This window comes from Salarias fasciatus, chromosome 6 (genome assembly GCF_902148845.1).
Source record: "Salarias fasciatus chromosome 6, fSalaFa1.1, whole genome shotgun sequence".
NCBI classification, from domain to species: domain Eukaryota; kingdom Metazoa; phylum Chordata; class Actinopteri; order Blenniiformes; family Blenniidae; genus Salarias; species Salarias fasciatus.
The window spans coordinates 20116123-20138875 of NC_043750.1; the positions used below are offsets into that span (position 1 = coordinate 20116123).

Below are 22753 nucleotides of genomic sequence, written 5' to 3' on the forward strand. Positions count from 1 at the left end.
CAGAGGGGGAAAAATGCGGGCACAAAAAGAAGATACAAAATCTACAGAGAAAGGCCCTCAAACAGTGAGCCTCTTGCTATGAGAAAAAAAGTGCTTATCACTGCATTGACATGTTGCACTTGAGCAATAAAGCCACCAAATTGTCAAAAACTTTTTTCAAATTGTTTTCTAAGTTTATAACAATCCATTTTAGTACCGGTAGGTGATTGGAGAAGACAGAATAAGTCCCTCTACCCCATATGGTCTAGGTTTGTTCAGATATCTTTGTTTTTGTTTGTTTAGCAATTCATTCATTCATTCATTCATTCATTTTCTGCCGCTTTTCCCTTTCGGGGTCGCGGGTGGCTGGAGCCGATCCCAGCTGCTGTGGGCGAAGGCGGGGTACACCCTGGACAGTTCGCCAGTCTGTCGCAGGGCTGACATATATAGACAAACAACCATTCACTCACACATTCATACCTAGGGGCAATTTAGGGTGATCAATTAACCTACCATGCATGTTTTTGGACCGTGGGAGGAAGCCGGAGTACCCGGAGGGAACCCACGCACACACGGGGAGAACATGCAAACTCCACACAGAAAGGCCCCGAGCCCCGGCCGGTATTTGAACCCAGGACCTTCTTGCTGTGAGGCAAGAGCGCTAACCACTGCGCCACCGTGCGGCCTTGTTTAGCAATTCAGATTTAGATTTTATGAAAAAGAAGTTTATCTGCTGCATCTCATTCAAAGCAAAAACAAAAACAAAAACACTTCAGACAAACTTATAGTTTTTCTCAGACCACAGTAAAAGAGTAGCCTATTGCTTGATATTGCCATCCAGTCTAACAACATACTTATATATAATTTGCCTCTTAAGATGTTTTGGACCAAATACAATAACTTTGGTTTTATCTAAGTTCAGAAGTAGAAAATTACAGCCCATCCAGACTTTCATGTGTTTAAAAAAAGCTTATGTTTTGACAAGTTGATAAATGTCACTTCTAGTTTCATAAGTAAATGGATTTGTATATCATCTGCATAACGATGTAGGTTAATGGAGTATTTTAATAATATTCCCAACAGGGGGCGTGTATAATGTGAAAAGTAAGGGTCCCTGTGGAATTCCATGACTTTAGTCTGACTTGAATTTTTTTATTAACAGCAAAGTGAAATCTTTCGAATAAATCTGATTTTTCTTGACTATTTTGTATCAGAAACAAATACGGGAGACAGGATAAGATATACTTTTATACTTGATGGCAGCTGTGTGTGTGCGTGCGCGCGCGCGTGCGTGCGCGTGTGTGTGTGTGTGTCGGTGGGTGCGCGCGCTGGGCGGGAACACCGGAGTCTCCTGCTGGAGGCTTCACGCATCGCAGTGAGAGAACAGAGGCGACAGAGGAAGCGGAGTGAGCTCGGAGGAGGGAGCGGGTGTTGTCAGGAGGAAGCGGTATGCGGCTCGGGCTGTTGTCTTCCTCCCTCGGCTCCGTCGCTTTCCTCTCCGGTTGTTTACGCCCAGAACGGCCCCTGTGAGGCACACTGTGGCGGAGAGGAGGGGTGGGCTCTTCTCGGTATGCCCCAACAACCGGCCGGCTGAAGCGGACAGCAGCTGAAGATGGCCTCGGTGCGGATGGTGGGCAAAGTTACGGCCAGACTTTTGGGAAGTGTTGGCGGAGTCAGACACACTCGCCCGGCGGCATTTCTTCACCGGGTAAGGCTGGGACTGATTAACTCGACTCGTCCTCGGTTTGCATTCGGCAGATTAAAGTCTGCTTTCCTGCTCTGTAATCGCTTCCAATCTCTGAAACTGTTTTCCTTTTCAACAGCAAGTTTGTTTTTGTTTTTTTCTGAAACTTGCGTGTTGGGTTTTTATTTCCCCCAATCAGCACTTTTAATCGTAAAGTTACTTAAGATCGCGTTATTTTCTTCTAACACCGTCTACTCTACGCGAGTCTGCAGTAGTGTTCAGTCGGGTCTGAAAGAATCATAAATAATTCAAGTTCCTAACTCCACAGGGGGTTAGGTAGTCTAAATATGTCCGCATGACTGCACAATCCAAACACTCCGAGTGTGTGCATGGCTGATGATTGTTCGATCCCTTCAGCTGTTCATTTGTGTCAGGATTTGTTGTGATTGTTAGCAAACCCTACATGAAGACTGTGTATTTGCAACCCGAGACTGGGTTGTGCATCCAGTTTAGTGTTAAGATGTTTTGCAGACGGCATGATAAATCCTGGACAGGTCCACAGTCCGTCCGTCCATCGTTCATACTGCTCAGTCCAGCTCAGTGTTGTGCTGGACTGCAGCCAGTCCTTGCTGGTTTGGGGTGAATGCAGGATCCATCCATCCATTTATTGAATGAATTTAAATTTTCGCATTGCAGAAGAATTGAGTGTTGATACACCCCAGGAAATATCCCATTGCTCATCTTGAGTTGTAACATTGTGAACTGCTTGGTTTTTGGAGTGAATGTCTCTGAATTTTCAAAGTACCTGAAACTGCCACAAACTGAAGTTTCTCACAAATTGTCCAGTTTTTAAAGCAGACTTGTGAAAGATTTATATTTTCCAATCGTTCCAACACTCTGCTAAAGGCTACTTTATTTTGCATTGTGTTTTGTAATGATGTAACTTTGCTATTCCCTCATTTCCTGATGTCTCATTTTATGCAAATCCCACCTCTCATTTTCTTGTCATTAAAGCTCCTCCTCATTCTATTGCCCTCCAAGGCCTCATATCATACCTCCATTTGCAGCGAGACACTCTGTTCAGATTCCTTAATACCCCTTTAAGCCTGATGTAGAGACTTTCTCCCAGCAGGAATCGTGCACATTGCCGTCCATTCTGCAGTCTTCAGCACAAAAGTTAGAATTGAATCATGTGTCTCTACTGTGCATTAGCAAGTGCTGACCTGTAGATATACAGTCATTCATCACCGATTGTCATGCTCCTCCCTCAGTCAAGTGCGTGCGTGTACGTGCATGCAGGAGGACATTACTGTTTAAAACAAAACCCTGCATTGCATTGGAGTATCATGTTAAGGTTTTTATGCAGTGGCCTCATTAATGAGCTGTTAAATGAAACATTTTAAAACCTATCTTTTATTATACTTTGCTTGAAAATGCAGTGGTCAGCTAAGTTGCGGGCAGCCAGGTCCCAGCTGGGCTTCTGAAATCTCTGACAGTGCAAGCAGAACGGCGTGCTTGCTTTACACAGCGGTGGTCCTCCTCTCACAGAGCGAGCAACACTGGCATATAGTCGTGGCGTTGGAAAAAATGAAATGTATCTGTCAGACGGAGGAAGCTGCCGTGACTCACTCCTGCATGGAAGAGTGATTCAGATAAGTTTTATTTTTAGACTAAATCCTATATGCAGTTGCAGCTGTAGTTCCCCTGTTTGTTTCAAAAGGGTTCTGAACCAGTAAACTGAAGCTGGACATTTTAAATTATGAACTTGTGATCAATTTAAAATAAAGCCATTGCTTCATCACCATGAACATTTTCTGCATGTGCCAAACCAGTAATTTTCTTTCATTTTAGAGCAAATAAAGATATTTCTTTTCATGATTTCAAGGCGCATAAGTTTATTACATGCACTAAGTTTATATTGCTCATTTCAGGCGGATTAGTCTTTCTCAACTTTTTTCATTACTAAACGAAGGGACAGAAAGTTTTTGGTGAAAAATGGGAACGATATGCAAGGAGAGACTCAGTAATTGCATGGTTAGCATCTTTAACCTCAAGTCTCAATCCCCAGTGATGCACCCTGCAAGCTGCAGTCTGGGAGAATATTTTGTCCTAGGAACATAGATTTCACTTTTAACATCAAACAAGGTGGATCCTCGCGTAATTTCCTATTCCAGGCAGACATTTGTGAAACTCAGCTCTCTGAATACCCGTACGTAGTGTGGGGGGGAAAAAAAAAAATGGATAAAGAAGTGCTGCAACACAGTGCAAGCAAGCAAATAAAAGAGCAGTTTACAGCAGATCCAGACCGGTTGAATACCGACCAGAAAGCAAGTTGGTGGCTTTGTGTGAGCCTGAATTTCATGAACTGTAGAAATGAATTGATTTTACCAAATCCGGGTGTCACTCAGAGGTCACAGTGAATTAGAAAATTGAAACGCAGGTTAGGGAGTCTGGGCCTTCAAGACCTGCTTAACTTGCAAATCCCTGCTATAAATCTCTGGTTCACGACCCCTCGTAAAGGCAATGGTGATGCAGAGCAACTAGACATAAATTGAGCAATGAGCAGCCGATAGCCTCCCCTCCTCAGAATTCAGATGTCATCTGGGCCCGGCCGATAGTCATCTGCAACACACTCGGAGGATGAATTGTTTCCCTTTACAAGTCCGCAGGACGAAAGATTGCTGCTGTAAACACTCTATCAAAAAACAACCAACGGTTTACGCCAGCATTCGATGCTCCTGTCAAGTGTTATCGTTCTCTTCTCCAGTATATATAAAATGAGAAAGTATAAATCCTCCACAGGAACAGGACTGCTACAGAGAGCCGAACCCTTCGCCGTGCGCAGCCGGTCTGAACTCTAACAGATAAAGTAACTATTGCAGTTCTGGCAATGTGTTTGTTTATAACTTCTTTTCCGTACATGTAGTAGTGAAAAAGTATTTATTAGTGAAGTAAATTCAGCAGTATTGGGAGGGGAGGCATTTGCACCGTGTATTGAATGTGAAATAAGTTTTACAAATTGAATGTAATTTGTTATTGATCATTTTGAGTCTGTTTCTACAAAGCCTCCAGCAAACTGACTGCACATGCAATCCGTACCTTAATTGGGAAAAAAACATCTGTGGGGTTGATTTGTTTCAGTTTGTGACAGAGCTGCATGTTGCAAACTCAATATTTCCAGTTTTAGTGTGGCTGTGGTGTTTTTTTTTGTGTGTGTGTGTGTGTGCATTGTCGCTAGCTATTTAAGAAACTGTCAATCCCGAAACGTCAACATCACAGCCGAGACTAATGTGACAGACGTCTTTGGCAGATGGCTCCCTCCGTCTGCCGTCTGCCGCGTTTTATCATCTGGGCTGGCGTCATTCTTGAAGATGGAACACATTTAGTCCTATCAAACCTCAGTCAAGTCTATGTTGTGGCATGAGTAGATGTCTTTTCTTTCGACAGCTTCCACTGGAATATGAGTTTCAGGTGATGGATGACAAGCTATTGAGAAAAGTGTGGCTTCCAGTGAGTCTTTCAGACCAGTGTTGCCGTCCATGCATATTTTAAAACTGATATCCCCAACTGTGAAAACGGTGCGGCAGCTGAGTGTGAAGATATCTTGCTTTTAATACCTCGCTTACACAGAATGATCAGTAGTGTCGGGGGGAACTTTTAGCACCTTTATTTTACCAGTCAGCTCACAATCCAAGAATGCCTCTAAAATATAGAAATAAGTAAAAGAACTACACCTCTCTCTCAGCTATATTTTCAACTTTTGACAGAGAAAGTCCACAGTGCAGACTGAGTCTTGACAGTTGCTTTCTCAACTACATGAAATGTACCTCGAAATCACCTGTTGTCCTTGACTTGAACTTTTTTATATTTTATTTTTTTAACGGCTTCAACCAAATCTTCCTCTATTATTCTGTTTATAATGGAACTTTTGCATCATTGTACTGATGAAATTTAGCAGTCTCACCTCAGAGCGAGAAGGTCCGGGTTCAAATACCGGCTGAGGGCGTGCTGTGTGGAGTTTGCATGTTGTACCTGTGTGTAGAACAGGTAGAACAGCGCCCTGCAGCCCTGCACAGAATTAGTGGTAGCGAATATGGATGGATAAATGAATGAATAGATGGATGGAAATCTATTAAGGAGTTACCATTAGCCACATGGTGGTAGCACCGCCCCCTCACAGAAACATCAGCCATGTTTGAAGTTAAGCGCTTAGTGCTTCTCTGAGGATACTGAGGTTTACCGTGTTATGGACTGACAGCCTGTCTGGGATCATCAGCTGACATTGACTCCAGCCCCCTTAAAGCAGTATGCAGAAGTTAGCCGTGTTTGCACTTAAACAGTATTTCATGTTTCAGGTCATGTCACGGTTTTAGGAGTCCTGATCATTATTGCCATTCAGTTTCAATGGGTGTAAAGGTCATTTTTCAAAAGGGATATAAAAAATGAATGATTTCAACAATAATTCATGAAATCATTGAATGAACAGACAATTAATCATTATTAAATAACCATAAATTTCCTCGAACAGCTTTCATTTTTGTAGATACTTTTTGCATATTTTTTCATACAGATCAGTTGTAGATGCAGGTTAGTTCAAAGCCTTGTGACGCCTCGTCTCACCCCAGACTGAGCCCATGAGGCATTGCCCTGTGGAAGCCACATGGTCCCATCCAGGACTTCTGTTTTGTACAGTTTATTTCAGTTGCTTAGCTTCATTTCTATATCTTGCATGACTTGTGAGCACAGTTCTTCTGGGAGCGCTGTTTCAGGCCGGATTCTGGAGATGACGACACTCCTGGACACCCTCAGATTTGGAAGCCACAAACACATGATGTGTCTTTTATCTGATGTAATACGGCTTCTTAGATGACCACTACCTCTTCAACATGACACATTTCATTGTGCTTCTTCAGAAGGACTAGCTCAGCACAAACTGAAGCCCTGTCTGCTTTGAAATCTTCGCCTGGAGGTGATGTTGCTGATGTAGCACGTCTACCCTGTGTCATTTTGCTGCATGGTGTTTGATATAGTTGAGCTGCTTTCTTTTGTTTGAGCTCCTGTTGAATTTTTACATGCGACTTCAACTTATGGTCAGGATTTCATGCAAAACCTTTGGAGCATTAATCCATTCATCCATCTTCTAAACTGCTTCTGCCCTGCTGCAGGGTGCTGAAGCCAGTTCCAGCTAACCATGAATGAGGGGCGGGTACACCCTGAACAGGTCGGCTTTAAAAGCATGCACAGTCAGAAAGAAAAGGGGAAAAAGCCACAGATGCATCTCATTCTATCCCAGTGTGACTGGTCATTATACATGCAGGAGAAGATCAGCTTTCAAGTGCATTATCTGGGTGCATCAGTCCAACTGTGAACATTTGTATTTCAGTTGAACTGTCACGTTTACATCCAGTTTTGAAGTTCAGTTGTAAGTTTCAGTTTTGTTTTGTTTGTTTTTTTTTTCTTTAATCATGATTTTTCACAGATTAGGGTTAAGGTTAAGGATTAAGATTAGGGTAACTTTGAGCTCAGACAGTTCTAAATCTCATGTCATGAGTCTTATGAGGATGAGATTCTTAATTTAAAGCTTGAAAATGTTACAAATATCCTACTGTGGTTTTCTGTTTTGTACTGTTCAACAATGGAAAAAGCAGTGAATCTGGGACTGCTGGAGAAAACACACTCAGTCTTGCTCAGATCCTTCTGATATGGCTGAAAACCTCTTACAGTGGTGACCATAAAGGAAATAAAGTCATACCCACAACTTGAATTGATTGCAGGTAAAATCTGTCAGGAGCTGGAACAACTCTACCCTGTGATTTAATGTGTTGAATAATACAAGCTCAAAAATTGTGTGATTTATCAGGATTAATTACAGACAGATTTGCAATTAATTGCTTTGTTTACATTGTTGATTGACACCACTACTTTTTGTTATTGAGAATGCATTAAATTTTCTATGCCTCATGTATACAATGCGAAATCTCACAATATATTGAATGTGCAAGAAAACCTTGACCAATTGACACTATTTAACTGACTCTCCTGTTTAGTCGGTTTGTATCTTATGATTTGATCAGAGTGAAATAATCAGGTTTGTCTACGTTATTCACGTCCACGTTTGTAAGAAGCATTGGTGCAGTTGTAACATTTTGGTATTTACCTGCCTTCATAGTTTGATTTGTTGTGATTCACTTCAATGTAGCTTAAATAAATGTGATTTAATGTTAAAAGTAATCAAATTTCTTTCTTCCAAACAATTTGCATGAATGTGTTATTACTGTGACGTGGACTGTTTTATAGCCTTTATTACCTATTTGTGAGCATTGATGTTAGACTGTGAATAAAGGACATTGTTATCATTTTGATGCATAAAGGAACACTGTATGAGGAGCAGAGCGTTTGGCAGAACAATACTGTTCTGTAGTAATAATGAGAGTGATAAGATAACGCCACTTCATAAAAGTCGCACAATAACGTTTTATGTCTCACAACACAGCAGGATGCTGATAACGACCATTGAGAGTTTTGTGTTCATCAGAAGAAGCCATTCACCGATACTCGCAGCAAACTCATTTTAGCTCCAGATTGCTTTTCGCTCCCCTCATGTGACCCAGCGATGAAGCATTGCTCAGCTATGTGTGACCACAGGGGAGCTGGTATTTTCTCAAGATGGGCGAGGCAAGGGTTTTGTCCATACTTGGCATTGTAGTTTTATTTTGGTAAGTTGTTTTTTTTTTTTTTTTGCAGCTTTTTAAAGAAGTTATTTGAGCTCAATCTTTTTTTTTTTTCTGGCTATGGTGGACATTACAAAAACACACCTTAAATCACTCAGTTCAAATCAGGCTTTTTGTTTAATGTGCCTCAATATTCAGATCCTTCATTGTGTTATTACAGTGTTGAAGGCTGAAGCACTTTTTGTTGGGAGAGTCTTGAGTCGGGGGTTAATGTGGAAAATCTTGGCTTAGTGATGGTTAACTGAGAGAATAAAGCTGTTTGGCATCCTGCACCACCCACTTCAGACACAACAGAGACACAGATCAGAAGTATTTCCTCCAATAAATTGCCTTATAAGTGATCCACTCGAAAAGCTGTTTTGATGCTGAATGAATGACTAAAGTGTGGCTTTTCGTTTACTGTTTCCAAATTGTCTTTTGTATTTTAGTTAAGGTGTGATTTCTGTTCCAAACATTCCGTTGGTTTGCACAGTCTGAGTCTGGTTCTGGTGTAGCAGCATGTTGTTCTGCAGGCCTCCTCTTCCTCTACTGTACTCTCTCTCTCTTTTTGTACTCCAAACCGAACCGGGTCATTAACTGGACATGAGAAGATAGATGGTTCAATGCAAATCATTTTCATGGTGGAGTGCTGGCTGTTCTCAATCACGATGGCAATGGAGAGTAATTCAATTTCTCTTCTGGCAGCCTTCATTTTTCACCCCAGCCTTTTCCCCTCCATATAACACTTTAGCTTTTTTTTTTTTTTCTCTTTTCGCCTCCAGTTGTGTTGGTGAGATACGATAAGTCATCCTCTTGTGGTCACGTGAGCGTCTGTATGTCCCCTTCCTTCTCTGTAGTCCTGTTAAGAGAGGACAGAGTTCCTTCTGATGCAAAGGGCCGTATCTCAGCTGTGACAGGACTCATAATAGAGCGAGCCGCTGAACGTCTGCAGGGAAAAAACCGGCTGCCTGTCAACACGATAAAGCTGAGCCATGCTGGCGCAGGAAGCTGTGGTCTACATGAAGAAGGAGCTTGCAATTTGTCCCCATGACTCTCTCTCTCTCTCTCGCTCTCACCCATCTCCCTGTTGATGTGGCATAAATAAGGCAGAAGTAGCTTTAAGGGTAAATACACCTTCAGCCGATTGTTCTGTGGAGGAACAGTTGGAGGAGATGATTTGGTGATGAGGGCCAGACGCAGTGTTGTTCCCCGCAGCTCCGAATTGACTCACAAAAATGTGTGAAGGACAATAGATAGCGACACCCAGCGCCCCGCAACACTCTTAATATTGATTAGTTGTGCACTCGGAGAAGTGTGTTTTGTTTTGATAAGCAGACACATTTCCAATTAAGAAGCCAATAATCGTAAAGCTGAGAAGCGGCAACTCTCTCTGCAGGCCGAGCGTGTGTCTTCCAACATGAGATGGGTGTGATTGCCCGAGAGTTGTGTGTCCGTTGTGCTCAGCTCCGCAGTCTTTAAAGCTGCTGTGTGCCACAGACCTTTGTTGTGTCTTAACGGAATTCCTTTGTGTGGGACGCTGACAATAAAACTGGCTTTTTGAAGCTGGGATTCTTCAGTTGGCCGTCTGCATCTGCTACACACCTTTTTTTGTCTTTAATAGTTAAAACATCAGGCTGGGTGGGTTATTCAGACAAAGTGAAACATTAAATTGAAAAACAGCCTCAACAGTATTGTAGATTTTATTTATTTATTTATTTATTGTTATGGCAGGGCAGTCACACCCTCACGTTGTTTCCTCTATCAGTAGTCATTGGTCTTTTGGATATAGTAACTACTGCACCGGCCTGGTCTATAGCTCTGTTGGGTGAGTATAGACGCCTCTGGCTCGTTGTCATGTTAGATTACATTTATTCTTCACAAATTACACAGCACATTCAATGTTATTGTTTTTTTTCCCTCTATTTCGATTTCTTGGAGAAATTTGTGACATTTTTCCTCCTTGATTGATGTATATCAATAGTGTTTGGATCATTAACTCCTGCTGTGACTAATGTGTTTACTGTGTGATGTTTGGTGTTTGGTGTGTGTGTGTGTGTGTGTGTGTGTGTGTGTCCCTGAGCCCTTCAGCCAGGGTCCGCTGAGGCTCCACGTGACTGTAATCAGAATAGTAGATGAAATAGGATCAATGTACAGACTTACATTATGAAGAAACATCAATAAAAGTACTAATGATAATCTTTTCTACATTTAATGAGAGAGAGATAATTATTTATTTAGACACATTTTCATATTTAACAATAAACCTACTGCAATGTTTCTCAAAAGTCAAGCAAACAGCCATGGAGAGCTGCTGGTTTGGCTGATACTGATAATGTTATTGTGATTATGTGGGTGTAAAGGGCTCGGGACGCTTGTCTGATGCATTTTTGTGTGTCCCATAACACACACACACACACACACACACACACACACACACACACACACACACACACACACACACACACACACACACACACACACACAAAATGCATTGAGACTGAGTGTGCTATGAATATATAACATAGCGCTGCCAGTTAAATGTATTTTTAATGTCATTCTACTGCTTTGTAACGGCCTCTGCAGCCGTCCTGATCCAAATGAGAGCCTGTCAGGGTCAGTATTTACAGAGCAGTGATTCTCAGTAATAACAGAGATCAGGGGCCAGGCCAGGGAATGGACTGTTATTTATCAGACTGCTCTAAAGCTGCATTATCCGCCACAGCAGCCATATTCTGTTGCTTTAGTGTGTGACTGGTAATGTGTGTAAACTGCAGAGGCAGTCGGCCGTTGAATTGACTTCCACGTGTGTTCTCACAGACACACACAACGCGCGCACACACACTCGTTAACGGGACAAACAGGTCGCCCTTGCCCTTCATGCTCTGCTCCAGATCAGCTGTTTTCACATTACCAGCGCGTCAGTGTGCAGACGTCACCTGATTTACTTCGCTGGTAATGTACTCCTGACCTGACCTGTTTGCTAATGGGAGTGAGGTGAGTGTGCCTGTCAGTTCTGAGCACCTACTGTATATGTTGAACCGCCTCCACCTGCTCTGTTCTCTATAATAAGGCGATATAGCTGCGGATATAACATCCGCATGTAAATGGATTTTTCTGGCTCATTAACACACAGGTAATGTATTTGCAGTCAAACCTTTTCTCTGAATACTGATAAAATGCATCTCTCCTGTACATGTCTGGGACAGAGTGAATGAGCATCACTTTAGGATGGAAATGCACGCAGAAAAAAAAATGTTTTTGGTCATTTATGTTTCAATCTTATTTGCAAGATAAAAGCTGTTTCTTTTTTTTTTCTTATGACCCTATATTGCATACATGTACAAAGAAAAACATTAAAAACTGGGAAATATCAGAAAAGTGTGTGTTTGCATAACATATGATGAAAACACATCTTGTATGCTAACCCTCGTCACGTAATCATCATTACAGCCATGACTGAGCTCCCTGAGGGGAAATCCTATACTGGCCCGGCCACGGTGAGCATCATCATTCACCGTAAGACATTATGGATTTCTGCACGAATCTTCATCAGTGTGATAAAACACTGTTCTGTTAGTTACTTAGTGTTTTATGGTACTTTTAAAACGTTAACGAATGTGGTTTCTTCCTTGATTTTTGAGGCAGTCTGCAATCCGCTGACATAAAATGCAGTAAGCTGAGATCCAGCATCAGATTTCTGTCAGTTATCAGCCCCTAAAGAAGCATTCCTGATGATGGAGGCATTAACTGAGCAGCGCTTTCACTGAGTTCAGCATGTTGGATAAAGTTATCAAACACACTATGAGTCTGACTGTGGGGCCTGCTGATAAGAGCCATTTCAACAGTGATATGGTCGTGTGTATTTCACTGCTGGAAACATATATGGCACTATTTATTCATTAAAATGAGCGTGCAGATCCATACAAATGTGTACATATCTTCAACAAAGAGAAGTGGAATAATTGTGCATCCAGCTTGCAGTGAGCCTCAGTGTCGATCCCTGTAAAAAGGAGCTGCTGACCAGACATTTCTGTTATCGGTTATCAGCCAATAAACCTCAGCAGTGATCAGAATAGCTGAAACGATCCATATCCTGCCTCACCCAGTGTGGAGGTTGTGTAGGGTGTGTCTGGCGTTGTGTTGAAAGTAAACTTGACTGGACGAGAAACGCGAACCTGCTGCACAGTGCTGGAGGACTGGTGGCTAATGCTGTTCTCTATGCTGTTGCATGCTGGGTAATTCGAACAAAGTGCAGCACAGAGCGCTCCAGGAGATCCTTTGTCCTCTGTATCAAACTCTTCTCTGTGTATCTATTGTATTTAACCAGACGATTAATCCCTTAGTCATTATTTTATAAATCTACTTATTTAATTTTTTGCCATATTCTTTCTTTATTTCTTTTGGGTAACTTTTTGCTGTGTTTTTAAGGTAACAAATATGAACTTTGTAAACGTGTCTTTGGAGAGCTGGTGCACTGATGCGCAGGTGCCAAGGCTGAGCGCCAGATGTTTTTCCATTAAACGGAACCATCTGGAGCTGTGATGGAAGCTGAACAACTCATTTGTCTCTTCGGGATCGTGTTGTTGTTCGGCTCTTGTTGGAACATTTCAGCTTTATTACACTTGTTGCCTGCTTTTGTAGTGTAATCAATATGATTACAAACGCTGTTTGCGACATTTCCTATTTGGGTTGTACTGTCATTTATAGTACACGTTCTCTTTAAAATGCAACACTGCCCTCCGTCTTACTTACTGCTGGGTGCTGTTTTTCCTATTAGAGCCACGTCTTGTAACCAGTGGAGCATGGGGGACGGCACATCTGGCGTGAATTGCTGAGCTGCGAGGCCTGTCCCCGCTTTCTCCTCCCATGAAAATGGACGAGTCCCCAGCTCCTCTTTAATGTAATATTGATTGGACAAACTCCCAGCCGGGAAACAAAGCGAGTGTGTGTGTGTGGCGGGGGGGGGTTTGACACCTCCTCGCCTGTCACTTGGATAAAGATGTGCACAAATCGGACCTCTCTGACCTTCACCTCAGTCACAAACGCTGTCTTGTGAGATTAAAAGCATGGCTCAGCTTGAAGATACAGGTGCATTTGCAATTGAGCAATTGCTTGATTGAATTACATCCTGAATGTAAACTAATGGTAATTAATTACAGCAGGATTTGGTGTGATAGAAATGTTAAAATGAGTAAAATTGAGTTTGTGTAATGCAGTGTGTTTCATGGTTAACTGGACTGTGAGGTTTGATTAGCAGTGAAAGGACCACACTCGCTGAATGTTAAGCACAGGATAGAGAAGTGCTCCTGCTGGCAAGATAAGAATGAATGGTTCCTCGCAGAAGCTTTCAGCATAATCTACAGTTAAGTCCCACCAGTGAGATAGTACCTTTTTATTTTATGTTTTTAATTGGAGAGACATGCCAGCAGTTTAATTACATTATTTTTTAACAGCTGCCTGAAAATAATTGAAGTGTCATTCAGCAGAGTTGGCTCGCTCGGTTCTATCAGCTGCGGGTCAGAAAAGGAGGAGAAAAGCATTTCAGACGCCAGGGATGGCAACAGAAGAAGATCACATTAGTCTGAAAGCATGCTGACTCCAGCAGTCGGAGTATCGTGTTGGCAAAACGTTTGTGTGCTGATCTGTTTTTCTAAAAGCTTCCTATCAGGAGGATCAGAAGGTGTTTGCTTTTCACCGCCTGCTAAATGGTCGGTTTACCTAAGGAGGAGGAGGAAGAGGAGTGCATGAGAACAACCTGTAACCTGTTTGTCTCTTTCTCTGTAGGATCAGCACAGACAGCGTCTCCTTGAAAGTTGCCGAGCTCTCTTCTGCACTGCACCTGCCCCCTCCAGTGGTGAGATTCTGTTATCACATGAGTGTGAAACACTCCAGTGCCTACAAGCAATCAAAATGAAAATGCAAACCTGACCCTCTAAAACCAAGGTTTCCTCCTCGATGTGCTTCAGGAGTGTCTCTGAAATACAAATATGGCCGTCTGGTCCTGGAGGTCCCTCTGCCGTCCAGGAACGAGCAGTGCCTGTTCTTCCTCAGACCCATGCTGATGACGGTGGGAGACCTGATCGCAGACCTGCAGAGGGAGGACCCGGGAGCCATGGCTTCAGTTCTCTCCAGAGGTGTGATATTTCATGCGTGGATTGTGCTGCGGCGCCGGGCCAATGACTCACTAAACCAGCGCAGTCAGTCCGGTTTGACCAGGTTACGAGCGGGAAAGCTGATCAGCAGCACCGAGCGGTTCAGCCAGATGCTTTATGAACATCATTTAGCCCTTTTCTTCACCGCGGCAAAGTTTCTTGAATGGATTCCTCAAGGTTAATCATTTGAATTATTACCCCGTGTAATTTCATTGAAATGGACTTTTTTAGTCTTGGCCATTAACAGAGTCCATTTGCAGTAAAACAGGTGACTGACTCTCAGCACCTTCAAATAAAACATTGCTTTCAATGACCTATGACCCTCGGCTATGGCTTTCAAGGGGGTTTCCACTGAATTTACAGATAGTGCATTCACTAGTCTTGGAGAATGTTGTAAGTTAGTGAAGGTTTTTCACACAAAAGTCTGCATTTTATTTTCTTTTTCAAGTAAATTTAATTAAACATCATGTAGAGCGGTGCAGCTGTGAATTTCTCATGCATACAAGTTTTTCTCTGTATTCAAATGTTTTTTTTTTTTTTTTTTTAATTCATATATTGATTTCCGTCAGTATTTAATACAGTTTGTGTAACACTTTCACTGTTTCCTTTCCCTGGTAGATGGAGAACGTGTCGCCAACACCACTCTGATCGACGCTCTGCTGGACAAGGACTTCCAGCTCGTCATCAACACCACGGTCTACGATGTCCAGTCTCCTGAGAAAAGTACGACGTCCTGTCATCCGGTCAACGTCCATATGAGTGTTTCTCATTCCCCTCTCACGTGTCAGGTTCCTTCCTCATCCCCGTTTCACCCCTTTCTATCTCTCTGCTGAAGTGAGTACCTCCAGTGAGCACGCCCAGGACCTGGAGGACATGAAGCACGTCGTGCACCTTCTGCACACGGCGCTCCACCTGCCCGAACACCAGCTGCTCAAAGAGAGGGAGCTCCTGGAGAAACTGGACAACCTCAAGCAGGAGCTGTCCCCTCTGGAGAAGGTCCGCCCGACAGAAACCTGCCTCGTTCGCTCTGTCGCACGTGGAATTCCAACTCCCGTCTTTCGTTTTCTTGGCAGATGAAGGCTCAGCTTTCCCGCACGGCTGAGTTTCACAGCTCCAGGGCTCTGTGGACCGGCATGGCTGTCCTGTCTGTGCAGGGCGGCGCCCTGGCCTGGCTCACCTGGTGGGTCTACTCCTGGGACGTGATGGAGCCCGTCACCTACTTCATCACCTACGGAACCAGCATGGGCGTATTCGCCTACTACATCCTCACCAAGCAGGCAAGACGCAGACGCATTTAACGCATTAACTATTGCACTAACTGTGACCTTTTGTCACACCGTCTTGTAAAAAGTAACTCATCGCTTTCCTTCCCACAGGATTATGTTTATCCGGATGCTAAAGACCGGCAGTTCCTGCGTTACTTCTATAAGGGGGCCAGCCAGAAAAACTTCAACGTGGCAAAATACAATGAACTGAAGGACCAGCTGGCACAGGTGGGCTGATTTCTTCTTCTTTGGTTCAGCTGTCAGATTGAGAAACTTCTTCCTACTTCAGTGTTCTACACTTTAACAAGAGTTTTCTAAACATTGGGAGGGAAAAAAAGACTCTCCAAACAAAGAACTACTGGAAAAAATACATCTTAAAGCCTCGCTGAAAATAACTGAAACTGATTATGTTGCTTTTTTGTCAGGTTGAAGAGGACCTCCATCGTCTGAGATATCCGACTCAACTTCAGCTTCCAGTCGACCAGATTCAGCCTAAGTGAATCAAAGCCATAAACAGAAAAAAAAACAAAAACAAAACAATGCCTGCTTCATTTTGATAATAGCACCTTTTTAATCGAGAATCCATATTATTCCGTTTTGGTTACAGTCGTGATGATGATGCCAATTGTATCCTTGAGAAATACACAATAATGACGAATTAAAACGTTATTTCCTGACATGAGGTTGAATATGTCTTCAATAAATCACCAGTATCTTAATATTCCACTCACTCGTGAACAGATGTTCCTTGTTTAACGAGATGCAGACTTGCCAACATTTCAGACAAATAAAAAAGGTCACACTCTTTGGTCAAAAGAACTATGATGGATTTTATGAAGTAAACTCATCTGGAGAGAAAACCAGTGATTAAAGTCTTACTGTGGTACAAAAAAAACAGTGTTATCACAAGATTACAGCTCAGTGTGTATGTCTGTTAGCTTCAATTTTCCTGACACAGATATGACACAGCTGGAAGTGTTTCAGGTCCAAGTACCGCTTTGAAAACACACCCTCCTCCCTGAGGTTCTGTCCAAACGAGTGTTTGTTGTCATTCTGGGTGCAAATACACATGCACGCATTCTTTAATTTACCATAAGCTGCAACAACACAAACAGCAAAAACACACAAAATTCCCTTTTTTTTTTAACTCAAGGAATGAGGCTGAAGGCAGACATGTTTTAAGTAGTGTTTGAACAGGTGACAGCTCTGTCTCCACTCAGTAATAATGTGGGGAAAAAACTGTCACGGTATTTTCACCTTCCTCCTAGAATATATTGGAAAATATCTGTCTGGCTAACAGAAATACCTGCGACTGATTTAACTACCAGGAAAAGAACGCTCTGACACTTCCAGCTTCTGTAGAGAACAGCTAACCATACAATATCACCAGAAATACAACCAGGTATAGATTGAAAGTTCCAGTACAGCATGAAAACATCAGCTCGGTGCCACCGAAGCATTTTAACGCGAATTACGAAAAGAAATGAGGTCCATAACAATCCTGTAGTGTGAAAGCAAATAGCTTGAAAGTGCAAAATGTGTCCTGATGTACAAGGGTTGAACAAAATCACAGAACGCCTCATATCTAATGATCAACAAGTCATTAGACTTGACATTTGGTGTAAAGAACAAAAATGAATTTCCAGGTGACTTTCTAACTGAAAATAGAGTGCTGTGTTCACACATCTAGGTACGCCAAAAGAACATGATGTTGCAACCAGTTTACAAGAAGTCAGTGCTCCTTGTTTCACTTTACCTGTTCTACTTTTCTTGAAAGAAAAAAAAAAAACAAAGTAACTTTTGTCCAAAGTCTTATGAAACCCACAAACCTGTCTTTTATTCTTAGAGCGAGAGAATGAGTAACTGCCTGAGGGAAGGAGTATCACATGAACTGAGGCTGTTCCTGTTATTCTGGGATCGCTGGCATCACTGGAAGTATCAGAGCTGCCAATTACCTGGTGATTTGAAGTAAATGTAAAAAATAGTATTTATGAACAAAATACCGACGAGGACCAGAAAAAAAAAATAGCTATTCATTTAAAAATCTTTGACAAAAAGCCCTTTTTTTCTTCTTTCAGTACTATGAAACCAGCACATTTGAAGACAGAGGCCTGGTGGAGTTATTTTTTCGGTCGGAAGTACAGTTTCTTGGTGAGCATCGAAGCAAAACAAGGCACTTGCTTCTTCCCGATAGCATTCTTGTCTGAGCTGTTCCCAACGCTCCTCATCGAGACTTTTCTGTTGACGAGCGTGAGTAACTCTGTGAATTCCAGGGACTCCCCGTATTGCTCAAGCAAGTTGCACAGGTCCTGGATGTACCACGAGCCGTTGACAGTTTCCCGGTGGGAATAGTAGCCTGCGCAGGAAGAAAGGCAAACCAAAGAAATGCTCAGTGCTCCGCAAAAAGGATTAATGAAGAATTACTAACAATATAATGTTAAAGGCTGCAATTATGGCGACTATTGGTCCAGATAGGAAACAAAAAAAAATTATATCGTGGGTGGACTATTCATTAAATTAAGAATGTGTGGTTGGAGGGCTGATTAAAACCAATAAAAGAAAAAAAAAATGGTTTTATGCAAAATTGTCAAAACGTTCTGGTAAATTCGAACGGGTTCAAGGTCCGTCCAATAGGTCTAAATTGCTTATTCGTCATACGCATGCTGACATACATGGACTCTGTAGAGCAGTGCAATAAATAGCTCAGTCATGAATTCTGTAGCCACAAAGTAATGATCAATTCTGATTGAAATAAACACAACTTAACAGTTTCTAGTAGTTTTCTCCTGTCGATGATACGTGTGAGAGCCGCATTCTACAAGAAAGCCCCTTCAACAGGATGTAATCCAGCTCAACAACACTGCAAGCTTTAACTTCACAAATAGACTTGTGATTAATTTAAAAGACCGTAATGATCTCAATCAGTTTTCACCACCGTGACCTTTGGATTAATGTCAGAGCCGTTAAACAGGGTCAGACCAGATTGTGCAAGTGTACCTCAAGGAGTGACCGATCATTAATGACTGCTTCACCTCTCACCCTGACATGCATCTTCTGCATTTTACTATGATATCCATTCACGAACCAGAAGCACGTATAAGCTAAATAAATAAAATACTGTGTTTGGTTGTTGTTTTTTTAACACCAAACTCCACATGACACACCAGAACTATTTTGAGTATTCATCCAAAAAAAAAAAAAAAAAAACAGCTTTTATGCCTCACACAGAGTAAAGTGACCAAACCAACAAGCCCACCTTCAGCTACAGAATAGCACATGATAAAATCAGCCCCAGCAGGGAGGGTGTGGACAGCACTGGCATCCACCACCACCTCGTTCGTCTTGACCTCATTGTCGACGGCGTCGCAGACGGTCACTGGATCGTCGTGTTTATCTCCGCGACATGCCTACATTTAGAAACACACGGGGGGAAAAGACGGTAAGATGTCATGTTGCATGTTGACATATTTTCATGGACTCCACCGGATCTTTCTTTGCACGCACCTGTAAAATAAAGATCTTCGGCTTTCCCACGAGGCTCTTGCACTTGTCTCCTTTAAACATGGACGTGATGTCCCGGATGCTGATCTTACCGTCGTAGGTGTAAACTTCCTCGTTCTCACCGTGGCTGAGGAAAATGAGCAGGAAGCAGTCTGCATCGGAGTGGTCTTCCTCTGAAGCTGGTGGGACGACGAGGGTTTGTTAGAACTCGTCACAGAAAGAGCCGCAGTGTTGAGTAAATATAGGGGTTGTGCCAGGCATACGCAGCAAAGCAAAGAATTCCACCAGAAGCGCAAACAAGTCAAAGTCCGAGATGTTTGAGTTTCACGGGGATCATGAGCGTCCGTACCCTCATAGATTTTTTCCAAGACTTCCGCTTGTTTGTAGTTGTCAAAAACCTTCACGTCAAACTTGAGGTCCTTCAGTCTAAATGCAAAGTAAAAGTTATTCCAGCACAACCAAACACAACTCGGCTCCACAGTGAAAATTCACAGCAGCTGGACAGGTTCAGTCATGTTCCGGTTATGACAAATGCAGCCTTTTCACTTCCAGCAGACGGCTGAGCGCTGAAGCATTACCTTCTCTCCAGGTTGTAGCGGTCGGCGTTCGTTCCGTGCCTGTCGTTCAGCCCCAGACGCCAAAAGAAGCGTTCCTGGTTAAAAATGAGCGCGACGCCTCGTCGCAAGTTGCCCATCTTGTACTCCTCTGCTGGATCCAAGCCTAAGGAGCTGATTCGAAAGTGAAAGGAAGTGCTTTACTGTACACACAAAATGTAATCAACAAAAAGGGAAATTCAATATGAAAAAAACAACCAATAGTTCACCTTTTTATGAAGGCATCAGTCTCTGTTAGGTTTTCCATGCATACTATGGAAAAACACACACATTAACAACCCATGCTCAGAAAACTTGTACTATCCTGTTTTTTTTTTTATATCACAACGTTGTGCCCAGAAAAAGGAGAACTGAGCTATTCAGTCCTTTGTTAAACAGCACAACTACAGGTGAGAGAATCGCTCCACTGCTGCTGCTAGTCTGGGGTCAAGCAGCCATTGTTTCCTCAGCTTACAGTCCTCACTGCCATCAATAGCCGGGTGAAAGATGTCAAAGTGACATCTCTGTCCCCCGCCCTACAGATGTGCAGATTAGATTGTCTGTGGATGCAGGAGCTTGTTTGACAGCTAAGAAGGTATTCTTTTCTTTTTTAAAAAAGAAAAAAAAAATGAGTAAACTGGGCAAACTTGTCTTTGCCTCTGCACTGTTTTGTGTTTGAGCACTCAGTCTGCAACTGAGACCACTGCTGTCAAACAAAGCTCTGCAGAAAGCTTTCTGGAAGGTTATGAACTAAATATAGAAAGTATCAAAAATACTACTTTAAATTTTTATTTTTCTATTTTAAATAGGACGGAGTGTTGTGCATTCACTGGAGTTTGTTATACTTGTCAGAGGGTTTCTCTTTACAAGAATCTGACGCCTTTTTTTGCAGAGACAAACCAATGAAGGTTGATCAATGATTTTGTCTTCATTATGTGAATCACTAAAAGATGTGTTCCATACTCAGAGGATGGGTGAAATATGAGAAACACCACACGCTTACACATGTTAGAAACAGAAGACAAGTAGAAACTACACAGGCTGGGGTTTCACTCCACACACCACGATCCTGTATGGATCCATAAAGGATCCTTTATGGATCCATACAGATCCGGTTCCCAAAGATTAAAACATCACGTTCACATAATCCTGAGCAACAACCATGGAACTTTAAGTTGATCATTACTTTTAAATTATCTGTACTTCAGATAATACAGGCGCTTTCAATACTCCATCCTTAGTTTCACTTTAGCTGTGCCAATAAAAAAAATTATATCCAGAAGCTGTTATTAATAAAGGCAGTCAGAATAAGACTGAGGACTCACCCGGCCTGTCTGGCGCTGGACTGCTGTCTTCAACAACACTTCCTGGGAAGGTGAGAGAAAGAGTAGAGAAGAACGGAGTTTAGGTTGAAAAGCAGCCTCGCGTGGTTTAACATTAAAATGAAGACATGGCAGAAGGTGTGACAGCAGCTCTGAACACAGGTTCACTCTGACTGACTCTGTCGTCGTAAAATAAAGTTCAACACTCTGTACGGAGTGTAAACACAACAAAAGGTAATCGACGCCTGCGTGTCAAGTTAGTTTTGAAGTTAATTCTGTAAATATGTTACCGTCTTCGCTGTTTTTCGCCCTTTTAGACATGTTTGACGACTCCTCTTTTCTCTGACTCTCACACTGAGAAACAAATCTGCTTCGGAAACCAACTCCGGCCGACCAGGTTTAAGCCCCGCCTCCTCCTTCTGATTGGTCAAATTTGTCATAGAAAGTACGCGATTGGTTTTCACTCCTGTCAGTCAAATGTTAATCACGGAGCACTTCCGCATAAGCCACATTGTTGCAAACTTATTTAAAATCTGGAGGTTTGATACTTTGTAACCAACGAAATATGGGAAAAAAACAAGCACAGAAGGCTGAAACAATGGAGAACGAAATGTGCCAAAAATAGATAAATATACACCATTAAATATATTAAATTTAAAATGTAATATAATATATACTATATTATAATTACTTAAATGTCACTTATTAATTAAAATTGGCATTAAATACATCAGTGTGTCATTGAATAAAACCTAACAATGCGTCTAATTCGCAGGATTCTCTCACATCTTAATATTTTTTTTTAAATTGTAAAAACTATTTAAATATTCAGTGATGCACAATATTCTTAATAAGTAAAGAAACAACAGTCAGGTCAGCTCTTTTTCAGTTTATTGGCAATTGCTAATATATTTTTTCATAGTGGCAAACTTTGATTGATTCAGTTGGTTGTAGATGGAGAAATGGGCAAATTTGAGATGGAGTTCGGTAGTGGTTAGCTCTTTCCTCTCTCAGCACAAAGGTCTTGGGTTTGAATACCAGCCTGGCCTTTTTGTGCAGAGTTTTCATGTTCTTCCTGTGTATGCACTTGGGTTTCTTGCCACTGTCCAAAAACATATGAGGTTAATTGAGTACCTAAGTTGCCCCTAGATGTGAATGTGAGTGTGTGTGGTTGTCTATCTGTGTTTCTCCAGGGTGTATCCTGCCCTCACACATTAGTTATCTGGGACTGGCTCCAAAAGTTGGATGGATTAATCTATGGAATCCTTTCAAAGAGGTGCTGCATTCAAATATATTTAAAATATTGGTTATTATCTCTGAGTATTATCATTCAGATGCTCCATGATTCTCTTGGCTGCAGCAAAAATGTCCATGGAATTATTCTGACTAACTGAAGAAGCACAATTCCAATGAAAATCCTCCCTCTGTACTGGGACATACACTGACTTACCACAGAAGACTCATAAACAGCAGAAGAGTGTTGATAGGCCAACGCAGTGCTGACTCACATCCTGTCAGAATGGAAAACTAGTCTAAGAGGAGCTCAT

At 42.1% G+C, this 22753-nt stretch overlaps 2 protein-coding genes across 2 annotated transcripts; one reads left to right on the forward strand and one right to left on the reverse strand.

Annotated features, from left to right (window-relative positions):
• Window positions 1-1364: 1364 nt before the first annotated feature.
• LOC115390626 (calcium uniporter protein, mitochondrial-like) lies at window positions 1365-16380 on the forward strand. The gene is made up of 8 exons (XM_030094547.1): window positions 1365-1687; window positions 14158-14227; window positions 14340-14507; window positions 15144-15248; window positions 15361-15521; window positions 15599-15802; window positions 15902-16018; window positions 16216-16380. Exons 1-8 carry the CDS (start codon window positions 1592-1594, stop codon window positions 16288-16290), a joined length of 996 nt encoding a protein of 331 aa, XP_029950407.1. The 5' UTR covers window positions 1365-1591; the 3' UTR covers window positions 16291-16380.
• On the reverse strand, window positions 16338-21590 carry LOC115390627 (caspase-6). Its single transcript, XM_030094549.1, has 8 exons — window positions 21497-21590; window positions 21210-21251; window positions 20115-20157; window positions 19870-20019; window positions 19641-19717; window positions 19295-19470; window positions 19047-19197; window positions 16338-18146 (listed from the first exon to the last, which is right to left on the reverse strand). Exons 1-8 carry the CDS (start codon window positions 21525-21527, stop codon window positions 17911-17913), a joined length of 906 nt encoding a protein of 301 aa, XP_029950409.1. The 5' UTR covers window positions 21528-21590; the 3' UTR covers window positions 16338-17910.
• Between the last annotated feature and the right edge of the window lie 1163 nt (window positions 21591-22753).

What these genes read in the sequence shown, in the direction of transcription:
- LOC115390627 (XM_030094549.1), bottom strand. Translation starts at nt 21,527, where the DNA reads ATGTCTAAAAGGGCGAAAAACAGCGAAGACG. An exon ending in GGCGAAAAACAGCGAAGACG is followed by an intron (nt 21,252 to 21,496) that starts GTAACATATTTA and finishes TCACCTTCCCAG; the next exon opens with GAAGTGTTGTTGAAGACAGC. An exon ending in CTTGGAAAAAATCTATGAGG is followed by an intron (nt 19,471 to 19,640) that starts GTACGGACGCTC and finishes TCGTCCCACCAG; the next exon opens with CTTCAGAGGAAGACCACTCC.
- LOC115390626 (XM_030094547.1), top strand. Translation starts at nt 1,592, where the DNA reads ATGGCCTCGGTGCGGATGGTGGGCAAAGTTACGGCCAGACTTTTGGGA. An exon ending in ACTACATCCTCACCAAGCAG is followed by an intron (nt 15,803 to 15,901) that starts GCAAGACGCAGA and finishes TCCTTCCCACAG; the next exon opens with GATTATGTTTATCCGGATGC. An exon ending in TGAAGGACCAGCTGGCACAG is followed by an intron (nt 16,019 to 16,215) that starts GTGGGCTGATTT and finishes CTTTTTTGTCAG; the next exon opens with GTTGAAGAGGACCTCCATCG.